General features: G+C 42.0%; 1 protein-coding gene across 4 annotated transcripts in view; it reads right to left on the reverse strand.

Moving 5' to 3' along the window:
- Arhgap44 (Rho GTPase activating protein 44) overlaps positions 1 to 18,339 on the reverse strand; it is a 215,289-nt gene that overhangs the window by 33,456 nt on the left and 163,494 nt on the right. For all 4 annotated transcript variants that reach the window (XM_023706351.1, XM_023706349.1, XM_023706352.1 and 1 more), the window contains 6 exons: positions 11,255 to 11,323; positions 10,272 to 10,353; positions 9,723 to 9,850; positions 5,551 to 5,662; positions 5,087 to 5,168; positions 761 to 841 (listed from right to left, as the gene is read on the reverse strand). In XM_023706351.1, coding sequence (XP_023562119.1) covers positions 761 to 841; positions 5,087 to 5,168; positions 5,551 to 5,662; positions 9,723 to 9,850; positions 10,272 to 10,353; positions 11,255 to 11,323 — 554 coding nt within the window. The remainder of the gene's footprint in view (positions 1 to 760; positions 842 to 5,086; positions 5,169 to 5,550; positions 5,663 to 9,722; positions 9,851 to 10,271; positions 10,354 to 11,254; positions 11,324 to 18,339) is intronic.

Raw genomic sequence — 18,339 nt, forward strand, 5'->3', positions numbered from 1 at the left:
AAAAAAAAAAAAAAAAAGAAGAAAAAAAAAGTGAAAGATGGACCCATGCAAACAGCTGTGCCTCACAGCAGAGACACATAGCTCACACTCTCCACTCCTCATGCCTTCTCTTCCACTGACATGTCTGGCTTCTCAAGCTCCAATGGTCTCACTGCCATTCTTACTGACAGTCATCTTCATACCAAACATTAATGAGCTAACCATGTAGCTGACAGCTTCTTCTGAGCATCTATTTTTTATTGTAAGTCCCCAATATTTTAAGATATTTGCATGCTCAGCATGGTGGTTTATGCCTCAGAGTGCTTCTCAGCACTCTGAGAAGCTAAGGCAGACAAGCTTCAGTCCAGCCTGGGCAACGTGGGAATCAGTGGGACCATCAAAACTAAAAAAAAAATATTTAAAGCTACAGATGTAGTTTAGTATACATGTTCTGGGTTAAATCCCTAGTACACCCCTCCCCCCAAGGCACTTATGTTGTACAATGGTTCTCATAAACCAAAGAGGTCGACTGCACTACCTTACAGTTGGTTACTTAGATAGTCTCCAACATGCTATGGCTCCCTGGAGCCTATTTACTTATCTGAAAAGTGGTAGCAACTATCTCTACCTCACAGATTGTTTGAGGCTCAAAACAGACATGACCACCAAACCACACAAAATGTTGTAGAGTTGATGTTAGTTACCATAACTTTTCTCTAGGAAGAAAATTCATCCAAGACCTACAGTGACCCCGACCTGTGTGTCCCCAGCCCCTACTTACCGGATGTTGTTATGATTGGCCTTGGGCAATTTCTCGCAAGCATTCCACAGAGCCTGGAGCCTCTTGTCTTGCTCCTGAATACTAGGAAATTGATAAGAAAAGTCATTGGTTGGATACAAGCCAGTGAGGTCCACTGTCATTTATATTAACTAGACGGTGATCTTCATAGTGAACGGTACTGACCCAACCACACAGCTGACTGAAGTAGCAAGCTAGCATTCACAGTGCTTGGCTACCACATTTCCCTGTCTACGCTCTTCTTCCATCTCATCCTATGCTATTTTAATAAAAGTTGCTCTGCGCACATCACATGTCTCGGGGTGAATGTTCCAGGCTAGCACATGAAAGTAGGAGACTAAAGCCAGAGACATGCTCTGGAGCACAGGGTATGGGGCTAACAGGGTACAAGATGCTAGGCAGGGAGCTAACCCTTCCTGCAGACTGTGAGGACCATATTAAGTTCTCCGACATCTGGAAGATAACAGATGCTGACTAACTTTTGAATAAGTAAATTATATAAATATAAAGAAATGTGGACCTCAGTAACCATAATTCCAGAGATGAATAATCCCCACTACTTGAAGGATTTTTCAATGTACAAAGTGATTTACTATAAGGAAGGGCTTCTTTCTTTATAAAGCGTCTGTTTACAAGACTTTCTTTATAGGTTTCTTCATAAGTCTGTTAGGTTTCTCCATTCTCCTCTCTCTCTCTCTAAATATTTATCTTATAGGGTTACATTTTTACCTAAATCTACATCAAGACCTACATGGTAAGAAAGCATTACAGTTCCCTCATCAATCCTGACAGAGGGGAGAAATATCCTTTCCTCTGGGTCAGCCTTGAGAAAGAGGCAGGCATTATCCACATGGAACTTTAAGTAGGAGACCAATGTGGAAACCGAACATTGCACTTAGAAATGGGAAGTAACAGAGTAACAGGGAAATGGAAAGTAACAGGCCGAAGCCTGACCAAGGTGTAGGGAGCCCAAGACACAGCTCCTCCCTGATTGGGATCTTGTGCCAGCTCTTCAGCTTCTGAAACCCACTTTTTCCTCTCTACAGTGAGGTTCATAACAGCACTTCCCTCACAGAACTTTAAGTTAGAGTCTGTAAAGGAGAGCAGGTACAAATGCCCAGCTTTGCTGCTTGTTCATTAAAAACTTGCAATCAAAATTAAATGCTGGCATTTGCAGCAGATGTTGCTGCCACGGTTGTCCCTTGTGTCATTTGCTGAGGCAACGTTATGATGCCCAGCCCTACTCCTCATTTTGCTGTTGAACTTTTCTTAAGATAATAGGTGTGGGTACAGTTAATGGCAGGCCACTGCTTTGGGCAGCCCTCAGTCCCTGGATCCCCAAAGACCAGACCAAACCAGCGTAGCTCGCTTGTGCCAAGTATCATAAAATCAAACTGAACTTAGAAAAGTCCTGTTTTTAAAAAGCAGGAGATCCACAGCAATCAGAAGAGGACTAGTTTTCCTGAGACAACATGACAAGGAAGTCCCCTCCGCTTTAGCCCTGTAGGAAGGGGTATTCTGAAATGACCAACTTACTCTGTTCCCTGTTTCTGCTCCTTTAGCTTTTTCTGCCTGTAACACCAGCCTCACCTGCTGCCTCAGTCACTTTCCTGGTCACTGCAGACAAACTGTCTGATACCCACAACTCAAAGGAGGGGGTGTCTGGGGTGGTATATGGATTTTAGACTAAGTCCCCAGTCAGCTGGCTCTGAGGCAGAAAGGGCCTGGTGGAAGGGGAGGTGGAGCAGAGCTGCTCCTGGTATGGCATGAAGGGAGGAGCCAGCACAGGAGCTAAGGCCTTCTGGGCCACACCCTCAGTGACTAGTCTCTTTAAACCATACTCTACCTCCAACGGTACCTCACTGAGGAGTACAGTGCCTTATGACCTAGCTACATTCCAAAAGCCCAGCATCTGAATACATGAGTCTAAACTGCTCAGCCCATGGAACACTCATTCTACAGAGCTGCCTGCCAACCAACTCTAAAATTAAAAAGCTAAGGAGATCTTTAAAGTAAATTTGGAGTTATTTTGCCTCTGATAAAGGGCAGTTGATACTCAAATTTTATTTAATGAACATGCCTAAAGGTGCACAAAGCCCCCACTGTGTGTCAGGCACCATCCTAAGGGTTTGGAAGTATGTGGGAACCAGAGTACTCCTCAGGTTATGATGCACTGAACTATTCTCCTCACTTTAAAACACCAAAATTATATATTCAGTTAAAAGGGGGCGGTTTGCACTAAGGACCACGGTCTCTCTAGCACCGTAGTTTTGTTCTAGAGAAGCATAAGCTGCTGTGGTTAAGCACAAAGACCCTCAACCCAGGCTCCTTGAATCCAAATTCTCACTTGGCCATGTATTAGCTAGGAAGTAACCTGCTGCGATATCCCACCCTGGATCTCTGTAAAACGATGAGGAACCTATCCATAGAGTTACTGTGAAAACCAAGTTACTATAATGTATAATGAGCTTAGAGCAGTGTCAAGCCTCTAACAAGCACTCAGCAAATGGTATCCCTTATTAATATCATCATAAAATTCACTCACTCATCACAAAGAGATAAAACAGTATCACATATTCAGCCCGCCTTTTAACAATGCACTGTGAAAGGTGTTATGGAATGCAGTCGGCATAGCCTTTCTGGACTGCACATTCAGGTTGGGCTTCAGTCGTCAGTCCTGCTGAGTCTCTCTCAGCCCCCAGTCCTTCAAGCAGAAAGGATCAATGGTAAATGTTTGAGGTGATGAACATGCAGTTCACCCTCATTAGGTCACTGCACAATGCATATGTGCACTGAAACGTCATATTATGCCCCACAAATCTGCACAAGTACTATGCATTAATTAAATTTTTTTATTTTGTAAATTAAAATTATAAAAGATTCATTAAGTTGTTTTCTTCAGATCAACTCTCCAGGGCTCTTTCTAAGAAGCTAACCTGTTTGTCCTGGATGACTAAGTCCCAGGACTTGAGGTCTTTAGAAATTCTGCTCATGGCATCACTCCAGACCTCCTCTCAGAAAAATGTTCTCCCCTTCCTGTCTTCTGCCTGGCTGATCTTTGCCTCTGCCACCGTCACTCTGGTGCCAACTCGCCTGCTCCAGTGATGTTGACTTCCTCACTCTACATGTCTAGTAAACGTAGATTACTGCAAACAGCACTTACTTAAACAGCTCTTACCTGTGACCAAGCAGAACATGTAATACCTTCCTAAGGCAAGCAGAAGCTGACAAAAGAAGTCAGGAATTGCAAGAGAAGACCATACACTAGAGCACGTGATGGGGTGGTGGCTCTGTCTGGAGCCTTTGCCCCACTGTCCACTCTCCTCTTTCTCTATTATCCCAAGCTACCACATGGTCATGGGCTTTGCTCCTGTCACATAAGCACATCTTCGGGAGTGTGGGACAGGGTGCACTGCCCATGTGCTACATTTTTATATTTCCAGTACTTGTTACTGAAATATTCCTGTTACAGTTTAGGGGAAAGACCCCTATCCCATTGTCTGCCCATCTCTTATCACTGCCACTGCCTGAGTTTTTCAGAACCAGCTTGTATGCACAGCCGCACTTCTAAAATTCTATTGTCTTGGGTATGCGAGGAGCTGATTTTTCTTTTTACAAAAATAGAATATTGTATGTGTCCTCATCAACTTACTCTATTTTAGTCTACAACAAATCTTATCTTTTCATACTGGCCTGAATAGCTTTCACGGTTATTTAACCACTCCAGAGTACATCACAGGGTGCACACACCACAGCATACTAAGCCATGCTCTCCACTGACATCATCCAAAGGACCTGCAGTGCTTTCTAGATTTCTGCTGCCCCCAAACAATGCTGCAATCAGGATCCTTGTGCATGTCTCCTTGGCAACACATCAAAGCATTCCTTAACAATGCATATCACAAAATGGATCTGCCAGTACCCAGGCTACAAGCTTCCATAATTACTGTAAATACACTCAGCTTTCTGCACTGGTTAGCTCCTCATGCATAGACATAAGCAACTGTGAACTATACACAATGTGGATGGTGATACCTGTACCAAGTGTGGACAGACATTTTTTTCTTATCACTTATCTCTACACAATATGGTATCAAAACTATTTATATTTACATTGTATTAGGTACTATAAGTAGTCTGAAATGTACAAAAGGGGATATGTGGAGGTTGTTTGCAAATGCTACACATGTCACATAAGGGACCAGAACATCCAGCGGTCCTGGAACCAATAGTTCTCCGATACTCAAGGACAGCTGTTATAACCCCATAAGCTCTAACCCACAGGGTACCCTGGCACAAGGTACTCACTTGGAAGCCTGGATCCACTCATCATAGAGTTCAAAGGTCATAAGAGGTTCTGGCAGCTCTCGGAGGTAAGATTTCAAAGCCCCTGAGCATAAACACAATAACATCTATGAGACACTATGGCACACTCGCCTGTATCGTCCACTTGGGCTCCACTGGAGATGGTACCCGTAACCCACAGGATGTTACAAAGGTGGCGTCTCACATGAATGAGCCTGGGCTCTGGCAAGGGGACACAGACTGACAACAGCCTTGACCACTGTCCCCCTCATTTCTCATATGACCTCATCTCTTGAATATGAGGGAGACCGCTCTTCCAGGGGCCAGAGCAACCAGGCACAATGCTGGACCCTGCAAGTATGCACCTGAAGCAGCGGGGAAGCCACTTTTCCAGCCACTATGGGTATGCTCACCCTTCCCTGGAGTTCCTGCTGAGCGCACCCTGCTCAGAGGCCACGGGCACCCACCTGCAATGGCATGGGGGTCGGCTGAGTACTCCTGCACATCCACCACACAGCAGTCTAGCGCAGCTTTTAGCTTCTTCAGCTTGGAGGCAGAAGGAGCTACACGGAAGAGGCCCTACCAACAGGACAGGGGGTCAGAGCACAGCCTGCAACTCAATGACACAACAGCTAAAAAGAGAGGTGCAAAACCATCAGTGTAAATTTCCCCCAACACCAAGCACGTGTCAACACCGTGACCTCCTGGCTCCTTCCTTCAACATAAGCAACTCGAGAGTAACTACTGGGTCTTTTTTTTCCCACCATGCAGTTTTCAGCGCCTAGCGTCAGGGTGGCTCACTGTACTTCTTGTTCTCATCTGAGATATTATCAGATGCTGAGTTCTAGCAAGGTGGATGGAAAAGGGCTTATGTGTGCGCGTGTGTGAGCATGCGCGCGCATCTGTGTACGTACGCATAGACACACGCACACTGGGAGGCTCCAGATATAGAACCGTGTAGAGTCTATGAACCTAATACAGACTCTGTCCTCAGAGAAAAGGCAGACTGGGGTTGGTGTGTGAGGGAGTCTTCCTGTTCCATCCTTTGCTATTTTGAAACTGCTTTTACTTCATCCAAATCAATCTCTGCACGTTGTAGAGCAACAGGAAGCAATGAACAGAAAGAGGAGGACGGGGTGTGCAGAAGATAAAACACGGGCCAGGACTGGAAAGGGGCGGTGGAGTCCAGAAGCTGGGCATGATGCCCTCTTGGTCTGTCCCACCGTCAGCTCCAAGCCTTCTGGGATGTAACCCACAGACTGAGAAACAAGCCAGCAGACCATTTCTTTGGCTTTAAACTTCTAGGCCCACGGAGTCTTCAAGGTCTTTAAAAGACAATGATCCTGGGCTGGACTACTGAGTTTTTGGTTGCTACAATGCTTTACTCTCTTTTCAGCAAAGACTTTGTCAGATAAACAGGTGTCCAAACCTCTATGGCATGAGTGGGCAGGTCATGTGAACATATTTGGAAATGTATCTGCAAGCTTGTTATGACAGACACAAAAGGAATGGTTTAGATCTTCAAAAAACCACACCACTGTCAAGCAGGAAGAGCCAGGAGTATGCAGTGATGGACAAGGCAAGGACAGGATGCACCGTACCAAATATTACAGCCACATCTCACTTTAACTTTCCATAATTCCAAATGCCCATGGCCAAGTACAGTCTGAATATACTAAATGGAAAATTATAGAAATAAATAATTTATAAATTTTAAATACTGTAATGCAGTTACAACTATTCTACTAGTTAGAATATTGTTACCTCATACTATGCCTAATTTCTAAATTAAATTTTATCACAGGTATATGTACAGAAAAAAGGACAGAATATGTAAAGTCTGGTGCTATCCATGGTTTCAGGCATCTACCAGGAGCCTTGGAACATATCCCCTGTGGGAAGGAGAGAATGCTAGGTAAGCCTTTAGATTTTGATTGTGGAACTCAGGGAACACTGTTCTAGTAAGGGAAGGTTGCTGAGACAGTGAGTCCAGTTTTTGAGGGAATGTGGAAGACCAACAATAAACACAGGCATGGAGCCCTCTCATGGGCAGAACCCTCACAGAGGCTGAGGTGAGGCTACAAGAGAATATGATCACACTGGGGAGCAGTGTGGAGGGCGAAGAGTGGGACTGAGAGCTGAGCAGAGCACGCTGCAGGCCGTGGGTTCTGGTCAGAATTAGCAGGAGCCTCAGGCGGCCACTGCTTCAAAGACAGTGAAATCAGTAACATCAGGTGCTGGGGCAGCCGGGGTAGTGGCAACTGGGACATCAAATCTGGCAACCTGGGCTCCTTGGGGTCATGCCCCAGGGGATGGCATTTGTCACTTGGGGTGGGGACAGTAGTGGTCCTACAGGAGGAAGGTCGGTAAGCAAGTGGTGTCAAAGATGCACAAGAATCGAGAATCGAGCCTTCAGAGTTACTTTAAGAAAACTGGGCAGCATACAAACACCAGTGAACCAGAGAAGGAAGATGAAATTGCAGAGTGGTTGAAAAAACAATTTTTTCTTTCTAGGCTGCAGGAAGCCTAAACATATTTGTCACAAAAAGAGAAGAATTAATGAAAAATAGAGAAAAAGGAAAATAGGGAGGAGGTAAAGAGAAAAGGAAGGAAAGAAAGAGGCAGAAGGGGACAGACGGAAATCAGAAGACTAGGACATAAGAAACCATTCTTCAAGAACCAATGTACACTGACTAGATATTTAACGATGCTAATAAATTATTATAACAGTACTATAATATTATAGTATTTGAATATTGTAATACTACTATAGCTATATTTTAAAACACCATCTTTCAGAGAAACCCAGTGTGACTGATAGATATGGTGAATATTTACATTTTTAAAGAAATAGCACAGTAAAAGACACACAGTTATTAATCTCCCTCGAAATATCCCTGCTTGTTTCAGACACATGACATCCCTCCTGTTACTCTCTGAGCGGTGGTGGAAGTCCTCCTTTGTGTCTTCAGTTGTGGTGTAATGGGTGCCTCCATGTCCCGGATTAATTCAAAATGTTTCCCTTTCATGGCGATTTCCACTTTAAGGAAGAGCCAGAAGTCACGCAGCACCAGATCTCATGGATAAGGTCAAGGAGAAGACACTGTCATGTTTTTGCAAGCCCTCCTTTCTGTTGGATGGTACTTAGCAGCAGCATTTACTGTGTTTTGGATCATTCCTTATAAAGACACTTACCAAAGAAGTGCTTTTCAAAGTGACAAGAACCAGAGGATAAGTAGGTTTGAAGTAATGGGGAATATTTTGAGGGGATTAATGGGCAATGTGTCTTTTCCAGTATTAAGGTTATTTAAAAAATTGAAACAGCGACAATATATTTTGGTCATAACACATATATTTTACAAGATTATAAAAGATATAATGCCTGAAAATTGTTTCAAAATATGCAATGCAGAGATTAAGAGCAAAAATGGAAAAAAAAACACAAAATAAGATTGACCAAGACCCAGAGATAAAGCTCATGCTTTTTACATGGGTAAGTTTTTCCATAATTATAGAATAATGATAGGGAATGAAAATTTCCTCCATGAAACTATCTTTTGGGTATTATAGAGATCTCCTTATTTTGTATCTACAACAAATGCAACAATGTTAGGCAAATAAAATATGGTAAAAACAAAACAAAAAAACAACTACAACAAAAAACACCCCAAACCTCATTCCTTTTTGAATGTCCAGCAGTTTAAACTGGTCTGGTACACAGTGAGCAACCCACAGAGGTCTGAGCATCCACTGGCTTCCTTTTCTTCCACCACCCTTATCTTGGTCCATTTGTAGTAATACTCACAAATCATACCCTGCTTTGGATTAACCCTGCTTCCTGGACAGAGATGCTACACTCATCTCTCCCAGTAAGTTTTTATAAGCCCATCTCATTCTTACACTTTGCTCAGTAATAAATGTATGACATGTTCTAAATAAGTGTGGCCTGGCTGATCAGATCACAGGGAGACAGGGCAAAGATGTTAACACAGCCCTTGGAAGAAAGCAGAGATGGATCGAGCTCCCAGAAAATGATTTCAACAGCAACTAAAACAACTGCCACCAATTTCTTATACATTTTTTTAAAACACAGGCATCTTACAAAGCATTTCCTAATGTGTCTATTAATCATTTTGAGGATCTCTATTAAAGAACTGTGATCTAAAAGTTTCAGAGCTCTACTCTGAAAATTAAAAAACGTTTAAGCAAGAAGAGGAAAAGGACAAGGGAGGAGCGATGAAGGAGGATGTAGAATTGGTGGTGGTGGTGGTGGTGGTGGTGGTGGTGGTGGTAGTGATGGTGGTGGTGATGGTGGGGTTGCAGCAGACTGTGAAAATCATCAAACCTTATTAAACATGAAGAAACAATGGATGAATATGGTCATATTCTAGACATAACTCAGATATAATTTTCATGTCTAACTTATGTCAGTCTCCCATGATCCTCCACTCTCTCTATAAAAGTGACGGTTCAGGGGACAAGCAGGGTCAGTGAGTGTCCATAAGAGATGCGATATGCTGCATCTCTATGTGTTGGATTTGAGGGGGCTGGAGCAGGGCTGACACAAGACTGAAGGCCTCACAGGCTGCGCCGCCAGGGGGAGATCTGCTGGGGCGGGGTGTGGCCAGCTCTGCCCTACCTCCTCCTGCAGCCCACATTCCAGCAGCATTGTCACACAGGCCTCGATGGGGAAGGCGATCTCCCGGCCGCTGATGGTGAGGTGCTCTTCTAGGGGCTTCCCAAAGGAAGGCTTCTCCACCCAGGCCTCTGAGGGGCAGAAGCAAGAAAGGGGTCAGTCTGCAGCTTGAAAGCCTACTCACAGTGACATCTTTTTCTCCCCTACTGCCTAGACTCCCTTGAGGCTACCAAAGAAACAGTGGTACTACTGAGTCTTCACTCTTGTGGTTTCAGGAGTGATGGAGACAAAAGCAGAGGTGGATGGGTGGCCAGCTACATCTGGCAAAGTGGGGCAGAAGTAACCCACCCCAATTCATCCTCAAAGAGAGGCAGTGTGCACAGATGGGTGTGCCTGGCTTCACTGTAACTGGGTCAACAGCAGTTTGGGACATTCTGGTGACGCTATCAAACATGACCTTCAACGGTGGAGCATCAGGCAGAGCCAGTTCAGAGACTCGATGTCATCTGGAGGGCAAGCAGCCCCCCACTTCCCCCTAAAGCCTGCACTCACCTTGTTGTGCTTTTATTTGAGGCAACACAGCCTGTAGTAGCGTCAGCGATTTCCTGTGGTATTCAGCTTGTACTTCTATTAGCTGAGAAAAGACAAGGGCCAGCATTATCCTCTGCCAGGACAAGGGCACAGGCTGCAATGGTACAGGAGCGCTTGCTTACAGGAGAGGGAGCTGAAGCCCTTCCCTGTACCTCCTCCCATCCCTACAGTCCTGGGCATGTTCCATCTTGTGTCACAGGGGACACACCGGATGCTGGGATTTGTGTAGCAGGACAAGCCTGAAGGAACAGGGCAGCCTGCCAGAGCTGGGACCTAGCTTGGAGAACTAGTTTTGGCCACCCCCACATTATTTAAGTTTTCATGACTCAGACTCTGTTACTTCCTGGCTTACAACTCTAAATCTGCTTTCATTGATAAGAGGCCGTCAAACATTCTACATCACTCATTGTTTATCTACTTGCTACTGTAGGCACTAGAGACGAAACAGTTATCCTCATCTCAGGTCCTACTATTAGACACTGGTTTCAATATTGGTCCTCCTGACATGCTCGGCTAGATAACTGTGTTGTATGTAGGAAGCTGTCCTGGACTCTGCAAGGGGCTTCACAGCACCCTTGGTCTCTTAGCTACTAGATGCTATGCTACCTCCTCCCCAACTGTGACAACCAAAAATGTCTTTCCTGTCAAATGCTGACAAAGAAAGAACGCAAACTACTCTTAGTGAAAAATCCCTGCCATAGATAACTGAGATGCAGTAATTTTCAGGGATGAGGCTGGGTTTGAGTTTCAGATTTCTGAAAGAAATTTGGACAAGAAGTGAAAGAAGGCAGAATGATTCAGCAGTAGAAAGGTGAGGAGGGAAAAAACATCTTCATCTGCAGTCTGCTCAAAGAACCAAGAGTCCTAGGCCCACCTTCCCCTACTGCCTGCACCACGGTTTTGGCCAGGAGACTTTCTGCAGTCTCACTTTTCTGGACTCTTACCGTTTGAAAGTAGTTTGCATAGTCGATTTCTTTGGCCACAAAACTGTACATGTCAGCAGATAGCTGGTCCTGTGGAAAAGGAAGATAAAGCCAAGGTAAAACACCACACAATCGAGTGGCTACTATGGAGTCTAGACATCATAGAAGGATACTTAAATACTGTTTCATCTCACTTTAATAACTCTTCCCCCCAGGGACTCCATGTTTCCCAACCACAGCCCTAGAGGGCACGTGAGTCTGAAAAGTGCACCTGTGTGAGGGTCCCCCCAAGGGCTTCAGCTTGTGAACCGCAGCTACAGCTGAAGCCAAAGCTGTTGTCAGGAAGCCATGTGCAAATTACTTTCTTACAGCTCTGTAGCTGGCACCACCGATCCAATGAAAGCACCAGGTACAGCCCATGCTGTGGCACCCTTCACTCCATCATTTCTCTCTGGTCACACTACCATCCCACTCTCCTTCTTTACTGGTCATCAGCATAGAGGGAAGAGATGAAATGCAGCAATTTGGAGACAGTTGGATAAGACAGGTGCACAGGGAAAGAACTGCTGACTCACAACTTGTCAGACCCTGCACTCATCCCCCATTGCACACAAATCCAGTGAAAGCAACAATCCTTCACCAGTCAGCTTTCCACAGGCTTGAGCGGCACTGATCTAATGCTTCCCTGGAAACTGGAATGTCTGACAAAACATCCTCCAAAGAGAGTGGTTTTTTTTCTACAGAAAAATATCCACAACCTCAGACTGCAAGTATAGATTCAGAGCAAGATATAGGCTCTGGCACTAACTACAATGCAGCATGTCAGTTTTCTGACATGATTCATGCAAGCCACAGGACCTCTGGGGTCCTCGAAGGAGGTGTGCAGTTGCGAAGAGCCCACGTGGCCAGGCTGAGGCAATCTTGAGAGCAGCGCGAGAGAGCTGGCCAGAACGCTGAGGGAAGGAGGGCCTCGGGAGCACCTGCTTCACCAACGCTCAGGCCGTCCCCACTACCCCAGCAGCTCCCAGCCCCTCCCAGTGAGCCAACTCCCAAGGAAGACACCGGGTGTGCAGAACAACTTGTTTTCTTTCCAGGACCTGTGACAGGCAAGTGACTACTGAGAACATCATTCGAGGTTTCTAGCATACAAGGCAACAGAGACAAGTCAGAGATAAAGGAGGAAATCTATTTTTCAAGGAGCTTTAAGCATAGATGAGGTGACACTATGCCTAGTCCATTTGCGGACAACAAAAAGGAAAATGAATTCACATTCACAGAGATGACTAGGTGCCAAGCAAGCTGTTACACAGGAGTCTCAATTAAGCCTCCACGGAGAAGTATACGTCCAATTTGGGTCAGCAGGTGTCAAGAATTCAAGGATCTTACCACTCCCTCAAAATACTCAGCACAGCTGGGCCTTAAAACTCTTACCTGTTAAATGAACAGATAAGGAAATGAAGACTCAGAGTTAGCAAATCTCTCAAAGAATAAAACAGGCTCGAGGTCCGCAGAGGACCTTCCACAAAGGCCTCTGAAGGCTATCAAGTCCCACAAAGGTTTGCGTGATGGGGTCTCATCTGGATGCACCTTGTGCTTCATCCTGTGGCAGTGCCGTCCAGGAGGCGTCCATCAGCAGCTGCCAGCTTGAGGGAGGTATCTCAGACAGAAAAAAAATAAAGAGTCCAGAGATAAAAATGGCTTGGCAGACAGAAGAAAGGAAGGCAGGCCCTGAGGGATGAAATGTTCCGTCAAAGCCACCATCAACATCTCAGCACCAGAACTTCTCAGTTAGATGAAGTAAAAAGAAAAAGAAAAAGAAAAGAAAGAAAGAAAAAAAAATGCAGTATACACCCTCAGGAAGATGAAAGCACTGCTAAAGGTCAGACGAGATACTGTGCTACTAAACTCATAGTACGATTTCTGACAAGCCATACTGCAAGAAAGCAATTAATGTGAAAACTATATGTCAAATTTCCATTTCAGTAAATCACTGACAGTTTTTCAGTTGAAAAGGGGAAAAAAAAAAAAAAGACTCATCTAGTCAACGATTATTAGTTTGACATATCTTTAAAAAGTCAATGTCTTCTGATTTTGCAATGGATCTATACGCAGAAAACTATAAAATAATCAAATAGGGGTGCAGAGATAGTTCATTGGTCTAAGCGCCTGCCTAGGCAAGCGGAGGGACCAGGGTTCGATCCCTGGCACCACATGTTGCACTGGCCCCACCCCAGTTCTTACCACTCCCTCAAAATACTCAGGAGTTCTCTGAGCTGGTCACCAAGACCAGGCATGGTGGGGCATGCCTGTAATTCCAGTGCTGGGGAGGCTGAAAACAGGAGGATCACTATGAGTCCGAGCTGCATAGTGAGACCCTGTGTCAAATACAAAACATTAAAAAAATAACCAGATGTACTAGTTATTTTATCTGACAGAGATTTCCACTATACACACACAGGCATGTGTACTTTGTATTTGTTCTATCTAATCTAATCTTTCTGCACAATTACTTGATTTACAAAAATGAGACCAGACTGCCTTTGCAGGTTCATGACTCCTAGATAAACATGGTTTGTAATGGCCGCAGGTTTTATCACATGGATAAAATCTGTGTTTCCATTGTTGGATATTGTGTTTCTATTTTTCTATTATTATCATGAGACCTGAATAAATATGTTTATACATCTGTACCCATCCCTTGATTACCCCCCAAGGTAAGTTCTGTGTCTAAAATTATTTCTGATTATATAACTTTAATTTTAAAATATAAAAACAAAATGATTGAGACCTTGACACATACTACCAAACAGCTATCAGAAATAGCATCATTTATACTATGAAGAAGAATTTACAAGTGTTATGTTTACTTTCCACAACAAGCCCTTTTGTTGGTGTTTCTGCTTTGTTTTTTGAGATAGGGTTTCTGCTAGGTAGTTCAAGGCTAACCTTTGAACTCACTGTGTAGCCCAGGCTGGCCTCAGACTCATGGCCATCTTCCTGCCCCAGCCTCTGGAGTGCTGAGATTACAGGCATGTGCCTGTAAACATTTTACTATACTTAATCACTATTAAATATATCAAAATTAAAATGATTTTAATATGTATTTTTCAAGATGCTTTCTTCCAGACTTACTATCTTTATTATCCATTGCCAATTTGTTGTCAATATGCAGTGTTATTTTTCTTTTCTGAGAAGCTTCTTCTTTTACAGTAAGATTTATAAAAATTCAATATACAAATTTTCCTCTCATTTTCCCACTTACCTTCTGAAGCATAACTACATTAGGAAAGATACTATGCCTTTTTATCTTGTATGCTATCTATTACATTTTTTACCTCTTCCTTTGGTAATATACTATACTTACAACTTCTCAGCCAGCACTATAATTATGCATATACATGTGCAATGAGTAACTTCTAAATGTTTAATAAATTTGGAACTCATTTTCATATTTACCTACATTTTTCCCCCTCAACAGCTAAATAAATGCCCTGGTACTGTTCATAAATAGAACAGATTGTGCCTATGGACTGGAATTATATTTACTAGAAAAACATTTCTCATAAGCTTAGATCTTCTCTAGGCTGGAGTATTTCTCTCCTGAATGGTCTATATTTTTCAAATAGCATCTAAATTTTAATTATGTGACCCTATGCTATGCTTTAAGAGATAGTAGTTCAATGGTCCTAGAATCCACCGACACTTAACTCTGGAAACCTTTTATTACTCTTTCAAAAGTGCACTGTACTTACAGTTAGTTATCACAACACTACATCAATTAATCAAGTTAATTTCAGATAATTCAAGTTTTAGAATATTGGCTCTTTTCTACCCAGGAGCATTTCTCAAAGTTGTATAGCCCTCTGATTTTTTCAGCAAGAGTTTAAAATATCTTAAAATTCATGTCTTTATACCAGCATCCCAAAAAACAAAGTAAAACACTTCCTTCCCCATTAACAAATTGGAGTCAGCTGAGGAAATCCTCTCTGAACTTATGGTTGACAACAGAAATGTTCAAAATTGAAAAGTAAATGCAAAAAAAAAAAAAAAAAGAAAAGAAAAAAAGAAAAAAGAAAGAAGAAAGAAAGACTGGGAAAAGAAACAGACTATCCAAGCAAGCTCTCTGGGACCACTATGAAAGATATAGTAAAAGCATAAGGAAAATACAGGTTGAAAATCTCTAATCTGAAAATGCAAACTCTGCCCTTCTCCAAGACTTGCAACTGTTTGCATGCACACATGACGACACCCTAAGGAGGACATCCCACAGCGACCTTCAGTAGATCATAGTGAGGGCTCAGGGACTCAAAATATTGCATAAAATGACTTCAGATTACTTATACAGGGCGTATGTGAAATACAAATCAGTTCTGTGTTTATATTTGGGTCTTGTGCCCAATATATCACATTGTATATGGCAAATATTTTTAAAAATCCAATATTCAAGACATGCTTAGTCTCAAGCATTTAGATAAGAGACACTCAGTCTATCACAGAAGAGAAAGAAGAAACAAAAACAATAACAACTGAAAGTTTCCTAAAATAATCAGACACTAATCCACAAATCCAGGAAACTCAGCGAATACTAAGTAGGATAAATAGCCAGAAAATTACTCCTAAACATATCCTGTTCAAAGTTCAGAAAAATCACAGATACACTAAAAATCTTGAAAAAGCAAAAACATCAGAGAAAGAAAACTTAACCTATAGAGAACTAACAATAAGTATTCCACTCAACTTTACCTCAGAAATTATGCAAGCAAAAAAGGGGTACAAAATATTTAAAGTACTGACATCAACTCAGAATTCTATACAATGAGAAATTATCTTTCCAAAGTAAAGAAGAAATAAAGACTTTCCAAGCAAATCAAACACAGGATATTTAATGCCAAAAGGTCTATCATGAAAGACACATTAAATATGAATTGTATAGATAAAAGGAAAAAGATAGAGGTCAGAAACTGACATACATAAAAGAACAGTGCCAAAGGGAAAAATGAGGGTGAAATAAAAAAATCTTTCTTATACTTAATGATAACAGATAACAGTTTGCAAAATTAATAGCAATAAGATACTTAGAATTAGGGATGCTCTGTTACTAAAAGGTACTTGAGCTGGGTGGGACAGCACAGGCCTGCAATTCCAGCATTATGGAAGCTGAAGCAGGAGGATTACAGTGAATTTGAGGCCAGCCTGAGCTACATAGTAAGACTCTGTCTCAAAACAAATAAAATACACTTGAACTATTCATCAAATAACACTGTGTTATTTGAAAATGGACTTTGATTAGTTATAAATGAATACTGCAAACTCTAAGTCAACCACCAAAATTAAAAAAAAAAATGTTATGTTGAAACATGAAATCAGATGTTCAATTAAAATCATGAAAGAAAGAACTAGACATAAGAACAACGTATAAGGGGCACATAGAAAACCGTAATAAATGATAGATATTAATTTAAATATAACAATAATCACTCTACACATTAATGGTTCAAATACACCAATTAAATGACAGAAATTGTCAGAGAGATTCACAAAACATGATCCACTATTTATTGTTTATGAAAAATCCACTTGAAAGCCATACAGATTAAAAGCATAAAAATGGAGAAAGATATACCATGCTAACAGTGAAGAGAAGAAAGTGGGACTGCTAAATTTATATTTCAGAGATGCCAACTTGAGAATAAGAAAAGTTACCATGGATAAAGATGGGCATTAGCCTATAGAGGGGCCAATACTCCAGAAAAACATAGTAATGTATATACACAGCATCAAAACATATGAGGCAATAACTGGACAAAAAACCTCCAGATGAATCCTCTAAATATAGCAGAGACTTTAACATCCCTCTCTGAGAAATGGACAGGTCCAGCAGGCATAAAAGCAGTATGGACACAGCTCAACTCAGCAGCCCCACCACAGAACTGGACACTACTGACATCTAACAACAGCAGATCACATACACATTCTTTTTAAACTCATGTGCACTGGACACCAAGATCAACCACATTCTATGCTGTTAAATGTACCTTAGCAAATGTAAAAACAAAAAACAATCAATGTCTGCCTTCACACTACAATAAAACTAAAGTAGAAATCCATTACAAAAGGAGAACTGGAACACCTTTAAATACTCTGAAATTAAAGAACAATTTCTGAACAACAACCCAGTTGAAAGTGGGGTTGCTGCTGTCACTCTGTATTACTAACGTGCTTGTTCAGTGTGGACTTGTGTGTGCCTCTTTTGTGACATGGCAACTGAGAAGTTTTGAGCATCTGCTGTGGCCAGTGAGAAGGCCAAGGAGACTGACAAGACCAAGAATAACACTATTGTGAAAGTGGTGAGCACATGGGTTGGGGTGCTGTTTAACACGAAGAGTCACACATCACTTAATGAACTAATGAAAGCCAACCGTGAATGACAAGAGTTGGTTACTTAGGGAGAACAGTTTCCAACTTGATGGGCAACCAAGCAAGGAAGCGGATCCCTGCACAATCATGACTGGAGGGTGAAGATGTAACCAACACATTTCACTAAAAAAAGAGCCTGCTATTTTACTCAAGAACATTGTTCTTACAGACTAAGAATGTATTCTTAATTAGAAAAAAGTCTGTTCTGCCACAGACTGATCACTATAGCATAGTTTCTCTATTATTTTGGGCTTCTTCATATTTTTATTGTACCTACAGTAGCATATGTCCGCAATCATTCAAACATTTGCTTAAGTAAATAGTCAACAGTATGTTTTGATTAACATTGAATGGAGATGGGATGGGGAAAAACACTGGTTCTGTGAAAATAGCCTTTCTCCATTAGCAGCATGGTTACTCGGCTCTTATATTCCAGTAAGCTATTCTATCTCTCTATATTTTAACAAAAAATAATAACATATAAACCCTTGTGTACTTGTTCAGTTGGAGAATTTCAATGTTTTCCACTTAACATTATGAAACCCAGGACGTTACAACTATTTTGTATGAAACTATAACACAGAGGGCAATCTAAGACCATTTAAGTATGAACACATTCTTAAAAAATAGCTAGATATTTTCCTTTCAAATCATGTGTTTATTTTTATTTATTTATTTATATTTATATT

This window comes from Octodon degus, unplaced genomic scaffold (assembly GCF_000260255.1).
Source record: "Octodon degus isolate 3935 unplaced genomic scaffold, OctDeg1.0 scaffold00253, whole genome shotgun sequence".
Taxonomy (NCBI): Eukaryota; Metazoa; Chordata; class Mammalia; order Rodentia; family Octodontidae; genus Octodon; species Octodon degus.